The sequence below is a fragment of the Corythoichthys intestinalis genome, chromosome 15 (assembly GCF_030265065.1).
Source record: "Corythoichthys intestinalis isolate RoL2023-P3 chromosome 15, ASM3026506v1, whole genome shotgun sequence".
NCBI lineage: Eukaryota > Metazoa > Chordata > Actinopteri > Syngnathiformes > Syngnathidae > Corythoichthys > Corythoichthys intestinalis.
The window spans coordinates 33,022,503-33,040,575 of record NC_080409.1 but is presented as its reverse complement, the minus strand read 5'-3'; the positions used below and the strand labels follow the sequence as shown (position 1 = coordinate 33,040,575).

Below are 18,073 nucleotides of genomic sequence, written 5' to 3'. Positions count from 1 at the left end.
AATACTTATACACTTGGGAGCGGTGTACTGTTAACATAAGTTTTTAATCATTTAATGTAGATTGTTTTGTTGAGTAAAATTGAGAATTTTTAGTACTTAAATTTTAAACAAATTGGGTGGTTGGAGGCAAATCAACATTTTGCTCATTCGTGCAGTAAATTGAACTTGTGAATTATCAACCAGGTTAGAGTAAACAAGTGAATGTGGGTCAAATGTTGACTGGGGATAAACACTAAGGAAAGGAATAGCTATTATTTTAGTAGTACTTGTATTTATAAAAATTATTACTCATAAAATCTTCAAAAATATAGACGCGGTGAAAAATAACTTTTAAATAGATCCTTAAAATACCTTATTTTTGCATGTGATCAATTCAAATGAATAAATCAACTATTTAGATTTCAGTTATTTGTTACCAGTGCTGTTTGATTGGGAAAAATGTGTAAGTAATTTAAGAATTCAAATGAATACAACTGTTAAATAAGGGGATATTCCATTTGATATATTTTTAAAAGCCCTTCCGTGTGTGTAAATTTAAATTTTGTCATTAACATCCAAACCTCAGTATTGTCGATTACTGAAAAAGCACCAGTAAGTTTAGTTTCAAGAGTTCTTGGTGTACAGTGAGCCTTCCCAGTTTAAATGAATTAGACATCTATCATTGTCATTGGCAAGCCATGAGGTAATAATAAATATTCTTCTCTTATTTATTTATTTTAAAAATTTGAAACTCTTTTTTTGTTTTTAACTGTTTTTTAAATAAAACACAAAAAAATCAGAAGATATTCGCTTATCTATTTTAATTTCTTCCATTTTTTCAAGGCAAGGCAAGGCAAGGCAAAACGTTAACATCACATTTTGGATAATCTGAATTACTTTTGAGTGACTTTCATGACCCAAAATGTGATGTCTCAACGGGGTTACGTTTCTTTTTGTTTTGTTTTTCAAATTACCCAAAAACTACTGAAGCGTATTGCATTCACATGGAAAAAAAAAAAAACGGGGGGCCGTTTTTTGAATTAATTTTTTTGAAAATTTTTTTCAACCCTCCATTTTTCTGAGTAATTTATTTTAGATGTCGTTTTTTGAATTAATCCCCCCCCCCACCCAATTTCGTTTCTCTGAGTAATTTATATTTGTGTTTGTTTTTTGAATAATTTTTTTTCCAACTTTGTTTTTCAAAATAATTTATTTTTGGGGTTGTTTTTTGAATTAATTAGTTTTTTTTTCAACCTTGTTTTTCAAAATAATTTATTTTCGGGTTTGTTTTTTTTAATTAATTATTTTCCAACTCTGTTTTTCAAAATAATTTATTTTTGGGGTTGTTTTTTGAATTGATTCTTTTCCAACTTTGTTTTTCAAATTAATTTATTTTTGGGTTTGTTTTTTGAAATAATTTTTTTCCAGGTTTATTTTTCAAAATAACAGATTTTTGGGTTTGTTTTTTTTAATAGAATATTTTCCAACTTTGTTTTTCAAAATAATTGATTTTTGGGGTTATTTTTTTATTTAATTTGTTTTTTTTTTTCCCCAACGTTGTTTTTCAAAATAATTTCCGCGTTTGTTTTTCGAAATAATTTATTTTTGGGTTTGTTTTTTGAATTGATAATTTTCCAACTTTGTTTTTCAAAATAATTTCTTTTTGGGTTGTTATTATTATTAATTAATATTATTATTATTATTATTTATTTATTTATTTTTTAAATTATTTTTTTTCCCTGAGTTTGCCCCCTATTTTTTATTTTTCATGTGAATGCAATACGCTTCCGTATTATATATCATTGTGTTCATACATTTTTTTCCCCCTTTAAAAAAAAGTGTGCTGGAGCCCCGCCTCTCCCCTCTGACTGTGCACCACTTCTCCACTAATCGGCCTTTATAGGCGGGACGAGGAGCAGCGTGGTGGGCACAACAAGCCCCGCGGTCGCTCGCTCCTTTCATCCGCGGGCTTGGCTCCCCTCCCGCCGGCACCGCACCTCCACCTAGCCAGCAGACCTGCTCTGCCAGCGGCGAGGCGCTGGGGTGGGAAACCGAGCAGACGCTCGTCCTTGACCGTCGCACTCTAGCGTGACCACCGAGGGACGCTTCTCTTTGACCGGACTCCCAGCCAACACTTGAGCCGGCGTGCTCGAACACTCCCTACCGGGCACCATGGCGGAGAGAAGTGGCCGGCTGAGCTTCCCCGGCAGCGGGGCTCTCAACAGACCGGTGCCGATGAATTTGTTCGCAACGTGGGAAATCGACGGCTCGTCTCCGAACTGCATCCCGAGGTAAGCCTGCGCACGGCTTCTTTTTCAAACTTTACGCCACACATCGCCATTGCCACGCCGGTCTGCGGCAGCGGCGGGTGCCCTAGCCGGGGCCCACGACTGGGGGCTCATGGGCCGCCTGCAGTGAGTGACGCGTTGCGATCGCGATGGAGGAATCTTTGCATGCAACTGGGGAGGGAGGGAGGCTGAGATGCTACACACCCAAATGCCCCCTGCCCCACCTTAGATTCATAGAAAACAACATTTCATCTGATATGAATCCATATTTCCTACATATTGTACATTAAAAAATACATTCATGCCTCTAATATGCCACAATTTATATGAGAATAGGACATTTCCTGAGGTACACCTGCACCCTCGAATCCAATATGATTTTTCTTTTACAATTTCAGTAGTATTTTCCGTTTTTTCTCCATTCCTGTAATGTATATGAACATTAAATGTATTAGTGCAACGACTAATCGACAACTAATCGATTCGCAAATTAATCGACAACTATTTTGATAACCGATGAATTGTTTCGGACCTTCTTAACCTTAAATTTGTCTAAATTCTTGAAATTATAACATACCGTAATTTTTGGACTATAAGCCACTACTTTTTTCCCTCATTTTGAATCCTGTGGTTTATTTGTTGATTTTATTTGGGTTAATACAGTGCTTCTCAATTATTTTGTGTTATGCCCCCCACAGGAACACGTAAACGTTCTGCACCCCCCCCCCACCCACCTCTCTGCCACCACTGAAAATATAATGTATCATTTTTATAGAAAATTCTTATTATTATAAGTACACCTCTGCATATCATTGTGTTCTTTTTTAAAATATAGATTATATAGATCAACTTACACTAAAGTGTAAAAAAAACAAAAAACACATCCGTACCGTAAAAATACACTCAAGATACATTTTTTGACCGTTTGATACTGAAAATTAAAATTTAATAAAATCAATAAATAATAATAAATTCAAATTGATTAGCAACATTAACTCATCAGGATAATATGCCAAACAATTAGACCAAAAAAACAAAAATTAAAAGAACCAAAACGACATTGTCATTGGACTGAGGGACAGTTTTTATTCTTGCTGCAGGCAGTATCAGCTTCTTTGCTATGTGGGGTTATTTTGCACTGAGCAACCAGGTATGCCACCTTATATGATGCTGACAGTGCTTGCTGGTTTACTTATGTAACACTGACTAAGCGGAAGGATTGTTGGCAATATTTGGCACGTTTTCGCTGAAAAAAATCATTCCTGTTGTCCACTGCGAACATTTTTAGACAAAGTAAACAGACTGGTCTTTCCTCCTCTCCCACTGTACTAAAAGTCAAAGCCAAATGCTTCATACGCCTCGTCATATTTCCTTGTCTTAGCTTTTCATATCTCTGGTGCTCTTTACTGTGTGCTCTTGTTTGGTTCAAAAAATACTGGGCACACGCTGAAAATGAGAGCGGGACTGCCACCGGGAGTGGATGTGCAATTACACTTTATTCTAGTATAGCAAAAAAGTATGTTCCCCAAGGTCACATGCACCACCCCCAGCATCGCTCTGCGCCTCCCTGGGGGGGCCCGCACCACTATTTGAGAAGTACTGGGTTAATAGGTAACGCTTTATTTAAAAGGGGCGTCATAAGACCATCATATTTATGACACTATTATGGGCATTAATGAATGCTCATGACAGATGTCATTCAGTGTCATCGGGCAAATTATGTCACTAACTCCATTTATGTCCAGCTCGGATCTTTTACATCCATTCAAAAGTGAGATAATTTGCCGGATGACTGAAAATGATGTCTGTCATAAGCATTAATTAATGCTCTTAGCAGTGTCATGTCATAATCATGACGGTCTTATGACAGTCTTATGGCGCCACTGTCAAATAAAGTGTTACCAAATTCCATGACTAGCAATTAATGAAACAACTAGAACAGTAATTGAAGAAATATTTAGCACAGAACATGAATTTTGATTTTTAGTTACATCTGTACCGTTACAATGCATGCTTGGAGGCATGTTGGACGACAGCAATTAAGCTTTGCAGCTAACTGGTTCAAAGATTCATAGTGGTTATTTTGGTTTTATGACAGTCTTATGATACCGCTGTCAAACCTAGTGTTACGGGTAATTATCTTTTGGTGTAAATATCCCATAATACTCTGTATTATGGCCAGCTGCGGCTTATAGTCCAGTGTGGCTTATCTATGAACAAATGTCGTTTCCGTGTCAAATTTGGTGGGTGGTGGCTTTTAGTCAGGTGCGCTTTATAGTGCGAAAATTACAGTATACAGTGGGGCAAATAAGTATTTAGTCAACCACTAATTGTTCAAGTTCTCTCACTTGAAAATATTAGAGAGGCCTGCAATTGTCAACATGGGTAACTCAACCATGAGAGACAGAATGTGGAACCCCCCCCCCCCCCCCCCAGGGAGAATCTCATTGTTTGATTTTTAAAGAATTTATTTGCAAATCATGGTGGAAAATAAGTATTTGGTCACTACCAAAAGTTCATCTCAATACTTTGTTATGTACCCTTTGTTGGCAATAATGGAGGCCAAACGTTTTCTGTAACTCTTCGCAAGCTTTTCACACAGTGTTGCTGGTATTTTGGCCCATTCCTCCATGCAGATCTCCTCTAGAGCAGTGATGTTTTGGGGCTGTAGTTGGGCAACACGGACTTTCAATTCCCTCCACGGATTTTCTATGGGGTTGAGATCTGGAGACTGGCTAGGTCACTCCAGGACCTTGAAATGCTTCTTACGAAGCCACTCCTTTGTTGCCCTGGCTGTGTGTTTGGGATCATTGTCATCCTGAAAGACCCAGCCACATCTCATCTTCAATGACCTTGCTGATGGAAGGGGATTTTCACTCAAAATCTCTCAATACATGGCCCCATTCATTCTTTCCATTACACAGATCAGTCATCCTGGTCCTTTTGCCGAGAAACAGCCCCAAAGCATGATGTTTCCACCCCCATGCTTCACAGTGGGTATGGTGTTCTTCGGATGCAATTCAGTATTCTTTCACTTCCAAACACAAGAACCTGTGTTTCTTTCAAAAAGTTCTATTTTGGTTTCATCTGACCATACCACAGTCTCCCAGTCCTCTTCTGGATCATCCAAATGCTCTCTAGCGAACCGCAGACGGGCCTGGATGTGTACTTTCTTCAGCAGGGGGACACGTCTGGCAGTGCAAGATTTGAGTCCCTGGCGGCGCATTGTGTTACTGATAGTAGCCTTTGTTACTGTGGTCCCAGCTTGCTTTAGGTCATTCACTAGGTCCCCCCGTGTGGTTCTGAGATTTTTGCTCACCGTTCTTGTTATCATTTTGACGCCACGAGGTGAGATCTTGCATGGAGCCCCAGATCGAGGGAGATCATCAGTGGTCTTGTATGTCTTCCATTTCCTAATAATTGCTCCCACAGTGGATTTCTTTACACCAAGCGTTTTACCTATTGCAAATTCAGTCTTCCCAGCCTTGTGCAGGTCTACAATTTTATCTCTGGTGTCCTTCGACAGCTCTTTGGTCTTGGCCATAGTGGAGTTTGGAGTGTGACTGACTGAGGTTTGGGACAGGTGTCTTTTATACCGATAATGAGTTAAAACAGGTGCCATTAATACAGGTAACGAGTGGAGCCTAGTTAGACCTCGTTAGACCTCTTTGACAGCCAGAAATCTTGCTTGTTTGTAGGTGACTAAATACTTATTTTCCACTCTAATTTGGAAATAAATTCTTTAAAAATCAAACAATGTGATTTTCTGTTTTTTTCCACATTCTGTCTCTCATGGTTGAGGTTTACCCATGTTGACAATTACAGGCCTCGCTAATATTTTCAAGTGGGAGAACTTGCACAATTAGTGGTTGACTAAATACTTACTTGCCCCAATGTATATGGCGGAAAACACTCAGGTGACTTGAAGTTCCGCTCTGAGACCCCCAATTTAGCCAACTTTCAAAATTGTCTGATATGCATGTGTGATACATCATTGGAAAGCTTAAAATCTCAGTTTTCTGGGGGAATAAAAATTTTGAACAGGAGGGAATTTAAAAAAAAAAAAAAAAAGTTTTTTAAACAGCAAAACCCCATCTGGAGGCGAGATCACGCGAGAGCAGAATTACAGACGCCATGACTTTAACGAAATATTATCGAGTGCTTACCTTGTTTTGATCCAAAAACTCCAAGTAGCATGTATTACTGAGTGTCAAGACACAGCTGTGAATAGCCACAGCTGGATTTTGGGGGGATTTTATGGGTGAAACATGGTAATTTAACAGGGGTTGCAATGCAGAAATCGCAGACATCAATGAGTGGTCGAGAGTTTCTTTTTAAATATATTTACCCTTTTAAACTTTTTTTTCAAATTTTTGTTTTTGTTTGGGTCGATTATTTATCATCTAAAATATCTCAGAAAATGCGACAGTAACAAAAAAATACAATTAAGCGATAGTTATGAGGTAGATATCCGTGACTTTTACAGACGACATTTTTTTCATTGTGACATAATTTGTTTAAAAGTTTAAAATATGCGAGTGAATAATTTTTTAAAGTCTTTTTTTTTTTTTTTTTTTTAAACGAAATATGAGACATCAATTAATGATTCTAAGCCAAAAACGACAGACATTTTGAATAATAAATATAATTAATTACCTTCGTTTTACGGCTGGGTTGAAACAAAAGCGGTTGCGCGACGTCTGTAAACGGGGGTTTTCAGGGTAAAACGGACAAATTAAAAATAGTTCAGGGGCTTCATGCGCCATGAATCTGCTATGGCAGCATACAGACATATTGTTCTATCAAACACAACAGTTGTTTTGGCTTAAAATACAGCAGTTTCTTTTATAGAGGAGTGCAAGAGCAGAAATTGCTTTTTCAGTCTTGTCTGTGTTTTCCGCCATATATAACTTCTCAGTTGTAAATATCGTCAGATTTCTTCATTGTATTTTTGCTAAGTCAAAGTAGGACATGAACAAAAATCTGCTTTCACTTTGGAAAACAACTATTCACGTTTTTGCCATTTTTCGGACATCTTGCTGTCTAAACTACCTTCTTAATAAGGCTGCAACAACTAATCGATTAAATCGAATAATAAATTAGTTCCCAATGATTTTGATAACCGATTAACATTTTAGGACAGGGGTAGCAACCCATGGCTCTAGAGCCACAAGCGGCTCTTTAGCGCTGTTCTAATGGCTCCCTTTTTCAAAAATATTTGAAAATGGAAAAGGATTGGGGAGTCAAATATATTTGGTGTTTTAATATGGTTTCTGTAAGAGGACAAACATAGGGAGCCACTAAAAGGACATCGACAGAAATCAAATAAATTTAGGCAATCTGGTGCGCACCAGATTGTTTCTAGTCGACTTACCAACAAGGTCCTGGAACGAATTAACTTCATATGTAAAGGTACCACTGTACTATGAACACCATTAAATTACAAATACAGTAAATTATTGAAAAATCACACAATGTGATATCTGTATTTGTTTAGACTATGTCTCTATGAGTGGAAATTCATCTGTGATGGAAATTTCAGACCTTCACCTATTTTCTAAATGAGTAAACTTGCAAAATCACAAGGGGTGCAAATATTTCTGCTCTTCACTGTATATGAGAAGCTTAAACAAGGACTGTCGAACAAGCTGTAAACTAGTGTGCTACTCAAGCTGCACTAATTACAGTAGTTCCATTAAAAAAAAGCCTTAATGCTAGTGTGCTAACAAACGGCTATTATTTTGAAATGATATTTCAGTGTTAATCATTTGACTTTTTGCCTTAAGTGTCCCGCCTCGTGATGATGTTTGCGCTTAATTGGAAGCGGTGATTTCTTTATCTAATCCATGACCGCCATTTTCTCTTGCCGTGCCCGCAGGGCTCCAATGGGGCCTCAGAAACGCGAAGCTATTAGACGACGAAGATTCTTGAAGTCACATGTGGCTACGTGCTCATACGCTTAATTAGCCTTCTTGACACTTAACTCATTGACTGCCATTGATGCCGATCGCAGTCAATAGCAACCAATGTTGGCCCTTCCATTTTTTCCCCCTGAGTATCAACAAAAGTTTTCAGAGGCATTTTATACTTGCGTTGCGGGAATGCAGAGTAGGACGGCGACGAGAGACTCTCTTTGTTCTAACCTCCCCCACTTACGTTGTTCTCCTACTTCTGTATCCTGGGAATCTTCTCTGTGGGAAGCCATGTTAGCAGTGTCAAAATGCTTAGATATTTTTCTGATAAGAGTCCAGTTGAGTCAGTCTTCTGCCTTTGGCCAGAGGTGGGTAGTAACCCGTTACATGTACACCGTTACATTTACAGTGGGGCAAATAAGTATTTAGTCAACCACTAATTGTGCAAGTTCTCCCACTTGAAAATATTAGTGAGGCCTGTGATTGTCATCATGGGTAAACCTCAACCATGAGAGACAGAATGTGGGGAAAAAAACCCAGAAAATGACATTGTTTGATTTTTAAAGAATTTATTTTCCAAATCATGGTGGAAAATAAGTATTTGGTCAATACCAAAAGTTCATCCCATGACTTTGTTATGTACCCTTTGTTGGCAATAACGGAGGCCAAATGTTTTCTGTAACTCTTCACAAGCTTTTCACACACTGTTGCTGGTATTTTGGCCCATTCCTCCATGCAGATCTCCTCTAGAGCAGTAATATTTTGGGGCTGTCGTTGGGCAACACTGACTTTCAACTCCCTCCACAGAGTTTCTATGGGGTTGAGATCTGGAGACTGGCTAGGCCACTCCAGGACCTTGAAATGCCTATTACGAAGCCACTCCTTTGTTGCCCTGGCTGTGTGTTTGGGATCATTGTCATCCTGAAAGACCCACCCACGTCTCATCTTCAATGCCCTTGCTGATGGAAGGAGATTTTCACTCAAAATCTCTCGATACATGGCCCCATTAATTCTTTCCTTTACACAGATCAGTTGTCCTGGTCCTTTTGCAGATAAACAGCCCCAAAGCATGATGTTTCCACCCCCATGCTTCACAGTGGGTATGGTGTTCTTCGGATGCATTCTTGTTATCACCCTGTGTGGTTCTGGGATTTTTGCTCACCGTTCTTGTTATCATTTTGACGCCACGGGGTGAGATCTTGCATGCAGCCCCAGATCGAGGGAGATTATCAGTGGTCTTGTATGTCTTCCATTTTCTAATACGGTATTGGCCAGAATATAAGACGGCCCTGATTATAAGACAACCCCCCCTTTTTCAATACTCAAGTTTTAAAAAAAGTGCAATCACATTCGTAAATACTGGCTTCTGGTTTTTGAAATGTCAATACACCAATCTATTGTGATAAAACAACAAAATTGCAATAACTGCATTAACCGTCAAAGTGAGGTCTAACTAACTGTAGTCTTGAAACAAATCTGAAGAAGGAAAAACATTGCAATAAAATAATGCAAACTAGTTAAATTTGAGAGTAGCTAAGATCTGTCATGACAGAACATTACTCCTGAAGTTCAGCATTCGCTTCAATGATATCTGGCGCCATCTAGCGTCGTGAATGGGTATAATGTCTAGACCCCGAATATAAGACGACCCTGTCATTTTCAGTCTTATTTCAATGCAAAAAACACTGTCTTATATTCGGGCCAATACGGTATTATTTTTTTCTGCCAGCGATGCTAAGAGTAGAGACGTGCCTGGTGTATCACCAGGGTAGCTCTACTGATTTCACCAGTGAGACGTCGCAACAATAATCACATGACTCCATTATACCATTCAGAACAGCAAGCTTGCATCTATCTTCACACCAGCCTGTTCAATCATGTGGTGTCTTTAAAGCACTGTGAAAAATGAAGTATTTGATATAGAGTGCCGCCTTGAATATGACTCGAAAGCGCAGATTTTAACCTCTCTCCCAGTTTTTATTTGGCACCGTTTGACCATAGAAAACTGGAGATATGATCCTTTTAATTTCAAAATACAGTATTGGCCCGAAAATAAGACGGTGTTTTTTGCATTGAAATAAGTTTGAAAAAGTGGGGGTCGTCTTATATTCGCGTTCTAGACATTATACCCATTCACGACGCTAGATGGCGCCAGATATCATTGAAGCGATGTTCTGTAATGACAGATCTCAGCTACTCTCAAGTTTAACCAGTTTGCATTATTTTATTGCAATGTTTTTCCTTATTCAGATTTGTTTCAAGACTACAGTTACAGTTAGACTTCACTTTGATGGTTAATGCAGTTATTGCAATTTTGTTGTTTTATCACAATAGATTGGTTTCAAAAACCGGAAGCCATTCATTTACGAATGTGATTGCACTTTAGTTTACATATGTAAATGTTCAGATATTAAGATTTGAATGAGGCAAAATAACATGCTTTTTCTCTCAAATATATTGCTATAATCATTTGTTTCAGATGTATTGTAATTATTTTCTGTATAAAAATTAATTTGGTATTCAAAAAGTCTTTTTTCAAACTTGAGTCTTGAAAAAGAGGGGGTCATTTTATAATCAGGAACGTCTTATATTCGGGCCAATACGGTAGTAGGCATGAAGGAACGCGTCACTATTCAAACTCAGAAATATTTTCTCCACCAGAGGGCAGTCATATAATAAATAATAATGCTTTATTTATTTATTTATTTATTTATTTCTCTCGTCGGAATTCAATGATTTTTTTTTGTTTGTATTTCTTTGGCTTACTGTGGTTATGTAATGGGTTATTGTACAGTATCATTATAACAATAGTCCTCATAGATAACTTTGTGCTCAGAAAAAAATATTGTTTGGAAAAAAAAAAATCCAACAAAAATATAAGCAGTTACTCACAATGTTACTCATTACTTGAGTATTCTTTTCACTGGATACTTTTTTACTTGTACTTGAGTACATTTTTTGGACGACTACTTCTACTTTTACTTAAGTAACATTATCTTGAATTAATGCCATAGGCGGAGTTTGACTTTTGGGGTAAGGGGGGCACAACATGTTGATGACCCCGAAATGCAGTGTCAACATTAAAATTAATTGACAAGAATATTGATAATAACAAGTTGAAAATGAGTGTTTTTTGTTTCCCATCATTCTTGAGGGGAATTCTAAATCAGGCTGCTTAGGACAGTTATACTTTTCGCCAAGATCGTCATCCATTGAATATGGTATGCCCGCCGGTGTCGTGCCTATGTAGTTACCCCCGCTAAAATTGAATCCCCCTGGGCGGAGCCACTGCGCTGCACTGATTTGCTTGGTTTCCGTGTTTTGGTGATGTAGTTATCTACAAGGTTTTAAAACATGGCCCATCCATCAAAAAAAACCTTTTTTTTTCAGTCGTATAATGTAACATACATACTGAACATAAAAAAAGGCAATGTTTCAGTTTTACTCGTAGGGTGAGTTCCTCCAGTTTAATAAACGTCGATGTCCAAAATATTTAACTGCGGTTCTTTTCTGTCTTCAATTAATTGTTTAAGTCAACATAACTCATAACTATTTTTTGTGTGTGCGCTCCCGCAGCCAGGGGACACAATTTTTGACAGGGGTAACTACATTGGCAAGACACCGGTGGGGGCTCTGTTGTACAAGTTGAGTCTTTATTGGGGCAAATTGAAAAGCCGCTCACCATTTTGACGGTGGTCCCTAGCGTTTCATGGTCCACATTTTCAATCCTTGGATCATGCTCAGTATTTGTTGTCGCTTTTGAAAGCTAAATTGGAAAAAATTACGTATATCCATCTTGCCTCTTCGATCCTCGGGTGGTTTTGGCTAAGCAAACAAAGCAAATGACCGTCACTCTAAGGTGCTACACGCATGATCTGTTGAAAAAATAATTTTGACCCATGATAAATAATTTTTTTGTTAATTTCATTCATTTTTGTTTTATCGCTTTACAACTTTTATAGACGATATTTTATCGGAAAATTGTTAATTTTGAAATTATATATAGGAAAGTCAATTTCATGCAGTGACACTTTTCGGCCACCGGGGGGGCCTGGCCCCCATGGGCCCCCCTTAGACTCCGCTTATGATTAACGCTACTCCGACTTGAGTACAATTTTTGGCTACTCTAGCCACCTCTGCAGTTGACTTATGGCCTTGACGGCTATGTAACTTTACAACACAGGTTCCTGTCCTGCTATTTGTGCTAAACTTTTTACTTGTTCACAATTTCTTGCCGGGTTTCCAAATACAAAACTCTGGTTGTTTATGTACGCATGCAGAAATGTTAAATACCAATTTCACTCAGAGGTTTTCATACGTTTGTTTTTAATGCTGTAAATCTGCGTTTATGTGTTAATGATGGAAGAACTGTTGAAAAATATGTTTTATTGAGATATAATCTTCTACATCTGGACAAGGCCTAAAATTAGAACCATTTGATGGGACTTGTACTTGACATTCCACTTCCTGTCCTCTTGTTTAATCTTAATTATTATGTAAGACGTACAGCCTGACACAGCAAAGTCCTGGAGGACACACACACGCATTTCTTTCCTTCCTACCTTCTTTCTTTCTCGGTGGTGTTTTTCTGCCTGTCTTCCCTATAGGACCTAAAACTTTATTTCCCTTCGCTCCCTTTGACTCACTTTTTCACAAAAATGCCAAAAATACAGTGAGTTTGGATCGCTGCATCATTCGCGCAATCAATCTTTGATTTCCAGTTCAGATCAAAATTAGCCAGAAATGTGAGCTGTTAGAATTTTTCGTTTCATGTAATCGGTGTTGTTATTAACGGCGTTACAGTGTAACAGCATTTCTAACGGCGTTATTTTTTTCAGTAGTGGTTAATCTAATTACTTTTCCCAACTTTGCAACGCTGTTACCGTTACTAAGGATGTGTAAGGGCGCGTTACTACTAAAGATACACGATAATATCGGTCACCGATAATTATCGGCCGATAATGGCAATTATTACGTCACACAGATAATCCAGGTATTAAAAAAACTCAACCGATAATGCAATCCGATAATTATATACTTGATTTAGCCTCCAAATGTGCGCAACCGAAGAATTCAGCACGCCGCCTCCTCAACGCCTCACCTCTCTGAAGCCCCTGAGGGAGGAGGGGTTGAGGAGGCGGAGTTACACGACAAGAAGTAGTTGAATATTATGGCGGCTGTTACTAAAAAAAAAAACGACACTCTCGCCGTCTGCGGAACATGTACCGTAGAAGTTCCACGAGGCAGAAAGAAAGCGTCCTCATTCAAAACCACTAACCCAGCAGCCATTTAAAACTGCTCCACAAAGATTTTTGGAATGAAGACGAGGATGCTGCTAGCGGGAATGCTAAAGCTATTGTAAACACTAAGTTAAACTACAGGGCGTGTGACGATACAGAGTCGGGCTGTTTGGCAATGCAGGCCAAGGCGGGTGGTAAATTCGCATCTAAGGCTAAACACCGGCACGACTGGAGACCGATAGTCGGCAAGTAGCCGTCTTCCGACGGAGCCCGCCGCTCTGGCTTTCGCTCAGGCCGCCGCCGCCTCGCCGTAGCCGGGGCGGGCCGAGCGCGGTTCCCCGGCTTCGGGACCTCCGGCGGACACCCCGGTTTCTCGAGCGTTCCCCCACGGCGTGCGAGCAGAGCCAGGACCCGAATACGCCGCGGCGAACCGGCTGGGGCGGGCGGATTATCCGGTATGAACGTAGCTGCCGCCGAGACGAGACACGTTTTTTTTTTTTTTTTTTTTACCTAAATGACCCGAGAACCAAAGCCCTGGATAAAAAAAATAATGCAGTTTATACGACCACCATTCTTCATGAAAAAGTGATGTCCAGTAAGCAAGCTTATCATGACAGCACAGTGGTTAGATGATCATTTAAACATGGAGAAAACGAAGTCAGCCAGTCAATAATACATTCAGAATGTAAAATGACGAGCGGTCAGATGACTTTGTAACGCTGCCTTTATTTTCGGCTTAACAAAACTCAGGCACAAAACAACATGCACGCGGATGCAAGCTCCAACTCCGTCCAAATAGTACTGCCGTGTATCAGTTTAGCTGCTGTAAAGCAAATGTCGTGAAAGCCGCAAATGTAAACAAAGCGCTGCAGAATGGGTACATGACATCTCGCTCTTTTGAGTTAATCATTTTCACAGTGTGCAACAAAGCATATAACATTAGCAATCACTTTTCAAATTATTTAACTTATTTCTCTGATCAATTACAGTCACAGTCGATAATCAAATTCTTAAATCTATATTCTGTAGCCACAAATATTATTCAAAATCTTTCCTTCCAAGTTTTTTTTAGGAGTAAGTATAATAATGTATTGCTTAAAACAAGGCTGTTAAGATTTTCAGATAGCTATTTTTCTTCCAAGAAATCTGAGAGAAATACACTTGAAGCGATGGCAGATAATTTCACTTATTGCCAATAGATTTACACTTAAAACTGACTAGTTTTAAGGAGGTGTGTTTTGCAATGTGTTAATATTATATATGTTAGGAATGGCTTACTTTTAAAGGCATTTTTATGCAACTTAGGTATTTACTCTTTAAGTAATTGTTGCCAAAAGTTTACCATTACACAATGTCGGACAATCTGTCATTATTTAGATGTTTGAATTGACGACTTGTTCATATTTTATGTTGAAAAAAAGAGCAATAAATTATATTTTTGCACAGTAATATTTTCTTTTGTGTGTACTTTAAAATTTTACATAAATCTTTTAATAGAATTATCGGCTTGGCATTATCGGTTATCGGTTGGAATGAGGAGGAAATTATCGTTATCGGTATCGGTTGAAAAATGTATTATCGTGCATCACTAGTTACTACAGTTTGGTTGAATGAAGCGCAAGTTGTCTTAATTTGTCACACATCTGCCTGTCTTCCCTGAGGTGTCCAGAGCGAGAGGGGGGAAGGGAGTGGTGACGCCCTTGTAAACGCGATGATCATCAGCTAGATGGCTTGGAGCGTTAACATAGCCTTCTCGTTAGCATTAGCATTTAGCGTGGCAAGCGTCATCTTAAACTCTCAGGCAATTTTTTTTTATATACAGTTCGTGGCATCCAAGTGGGTACAATTAATTGGAAATAATGGACTATTTTCCTGCAGAGTGTGCATTACCATCAACAAGTTGAGGTTGTCATTGTAGATGCTACAATATAATAATATACTATACAGTAGTACCTCAACATAAGACCGCTTCGACACACGATCTTTTCGACATCCGACGTAAAATTTGACTCGCCATTTGTTTCTACATCCGACGACATGCTTTTTAATTTCCAAAAATAGTCACTTGCCCTAAACGTTTTTGGATGATGTATCCATGAACCTTGTGTTATGTTTGTTTAATCAAAACAACTAGAGCAAAAACAGGAGAGGCAGGAGATTCAGAACCTCACCTGGATATTAATAATATGTCTATATACAGTATATTAGGATTGTGATGATACAAGTCACGGTTCAATACGTACCTCGGTATGGGGGTGACGGTGCGGTACAGGTTCAGTACAACACAATATTTGAAAGTATACCGTAGGCCTGCACAATATACCGTTTGAACATCGCCATATATATATATATATATATATACACCAATCTTCATCATTCACAGATAAACCCTGTTAGTCTGGATTAAACGGTATTACCAGTATATGAATACTAGGGATGTATTCATAGCCCGATCGCATATTTTTGCACCCGACTCCAAGTCACCTGATTTTGGAAATCTGCCGATACCGAGTCCTGATCCGATACTGAAAAAAAAGTTGTTGTTGTTTTTTTTTTTTTTGCTTTGACGCTCAAGCTGCTGAGAACAGCCTCTCATGTACACAATGAATGAGTTATCACAGCACACTTCAGAATGTGGACTAATCTTAACGATGATTAACACATTTGTGCCTTTGATTGTAGAGCAGAGGGGTCTCTGGCTCGATCAAAGTTACAATCCTGTCGATCATTGTTAACTTTAAGAACCAAACACCAGCTGCACTGGTGACCAAGAAAAACAGTTTGGTCACACTGCTTTTCAGGAGGGAGGGTGAGAGGCTGTACGAGCATGAAGTACAAAAACATAAATATATTTTTAAAATTAAAAACCCGATCCTTTTCACCCGATTCCGATCCTCTGAAAAATGTGATTGAATTGGGACATCTCTAATTCAATCAGTTAATATAAACATCTTTCTCAGCTCATATATAAATAGACATTCGTTTACTGTCCGCTCGTCTGGGTGGCTGTCACATGTTTGTTGGGTCTCACGGTTGGCTGCATGTGACTGGGCGCGCTCGGGTGGGGGTGTCCCCGGTGCTGGGATTGGCGATGGGGCGGCGTAGGGTTGGTTGCCGACGGGCTTACACTCACAAGGGATTCACACGATTACTGGGTTCTAGATCACAGAGCTGATTTGTGTACACTCTACCCCTCCCAATCACTTAGTTTATAGACTTCTCGACCCCCTCCCCTTCTTTCCCTGATCAGCAGGCCCCCCACATGGTGTCAACCGGAAACACCTCTAGCTGACGATAGCACCAACATATTATTAGTTAGTGTAGGCGTTCAATGTATTTCTTGTTGTATTCTCCGTGTCAAACCGCTGAGCAGGATATATATATATATAAACATCTTTGATGTGAAAGACGTTATAGAATGTATAAAGTAATAAAGTGTAGAACATGAAAAGTAACGTCTAACTAATTACTCTTACAATGAGGTAACTGCGTTACTAACTCAATTACTTTATGGAGGAAGTAATTAGTAATTTTTAAAAGTAAGAACAACACTACATGTAATAAAGTCTTACTCTGACATTTACAGCGATATAAATCAAATACAATTGAACAGGTATGGCTAACATTGAATGATCATGTTTCAGTGCCATTGTTGGCCCATTCATTTGGACTGGATGGGCTTGGCAGCAAATCCCAGTTCATATGGATTTGACGTTTATGGCCGTCAAGGGCAGTGAATGAATTAAATAACAGGACGGGGCATTATATCACATGGCTTCTGGGAAACTGGGGGAAAAAAGTTGATTTAAACGCTTCCAAATCTCCACTTGGCCGCGTTAGCAGATTAACAAGGACTTTTGCTAATGAACCCTTTTGTCCAAAATGGCTTTTTAGCCGATTGTTTCACTCAGCTTTTTCTTCCGTTACTCACAGACAGGCCACAGCTCATCATTCTAGCAAATTCCGTTGATGATGATGATAATGATTTTTTTCATCATCATCATCATCATCACCTTTTTTTATCCATCTGTCTAAAGCTTTGTCACGTGAGGGGAAAAAAAAGCCATTGACGGATAATAAATCTGTTGAGATGACATGTTTAACGCAAATGAGTTAAAAAAATGAAATACGGCACTTATTTAATTTGATTTAAAGCAACACTAGGTAACTTTTCGACCCTTTATAAAATATTTTCATAAAATTTGTGATGATATGTCGACTGACTAGTTGAATGACACCTCCTTTATCAAGGGTGTAGGTTTGGTGTCAATATTGAAAGGGGCGGTGTAACAGCATAACCTGCATATAAATGTACTTTTTGCTGGGAACAGGATATTAATAAGACCAAACAGATTGGGTGAACGAGTGGCAGGGCTACATTTCTCGCCAATATGGACCTAATTAATTGATTGGCTTAATGATTAATCCAAAATACAGTGGGGCAAATAAGTATTTAGTCAAATACCAATGGTGCAAGTTCTCCTACTTGAAAAGATTAGAGAGGCCTGTAATTGTCATTATGGGTAAACCTCAACCATGAGTGACAGAATGTGGAAAAAAAAAAACAGAAAATCACAGTGTTTGATTTTTAAAGAATTTATTTCCAAATTAGAGTTGAAAATGGGTATTTGGTCACCTACAAACAAACAAGATT

General features: G+C 38.7%; 1 protein-coding gene across 8 annotated transcripts in view; it reads left to right on the top strand.

Annotated features, from left to right (window-relative positions):
* Positions 1-1,870: 1,870 nt before the first annotated feature.
* Positions 1,871-18,073, top strand: part of pacs2 (phosphofurin acidic cluster sorting protein 2) — a 109,701-nt gene continuing 93,498 nt past the window's right edge. For 6 of the 8 annotated variants that reach the window (XM_057859353.1, XM_057859354.1, XM_057859358.1 and 3 more), the window contains exon 1: positions 1,871-2,270. In XM_057859353.1, coding sequence (XP_057715336.1) covers positions 2,152-2,270 — 119 coding nt within the window. In that variant the 5' untranslated portion in view covers positions 1,871-2,151. The remainder of the gene's footprint in view (positions 2,271-18,073) is intronic. The other 2 variants (XM_057859360.1, XM_057859361.1) reach the window with 1 other exon arrangement.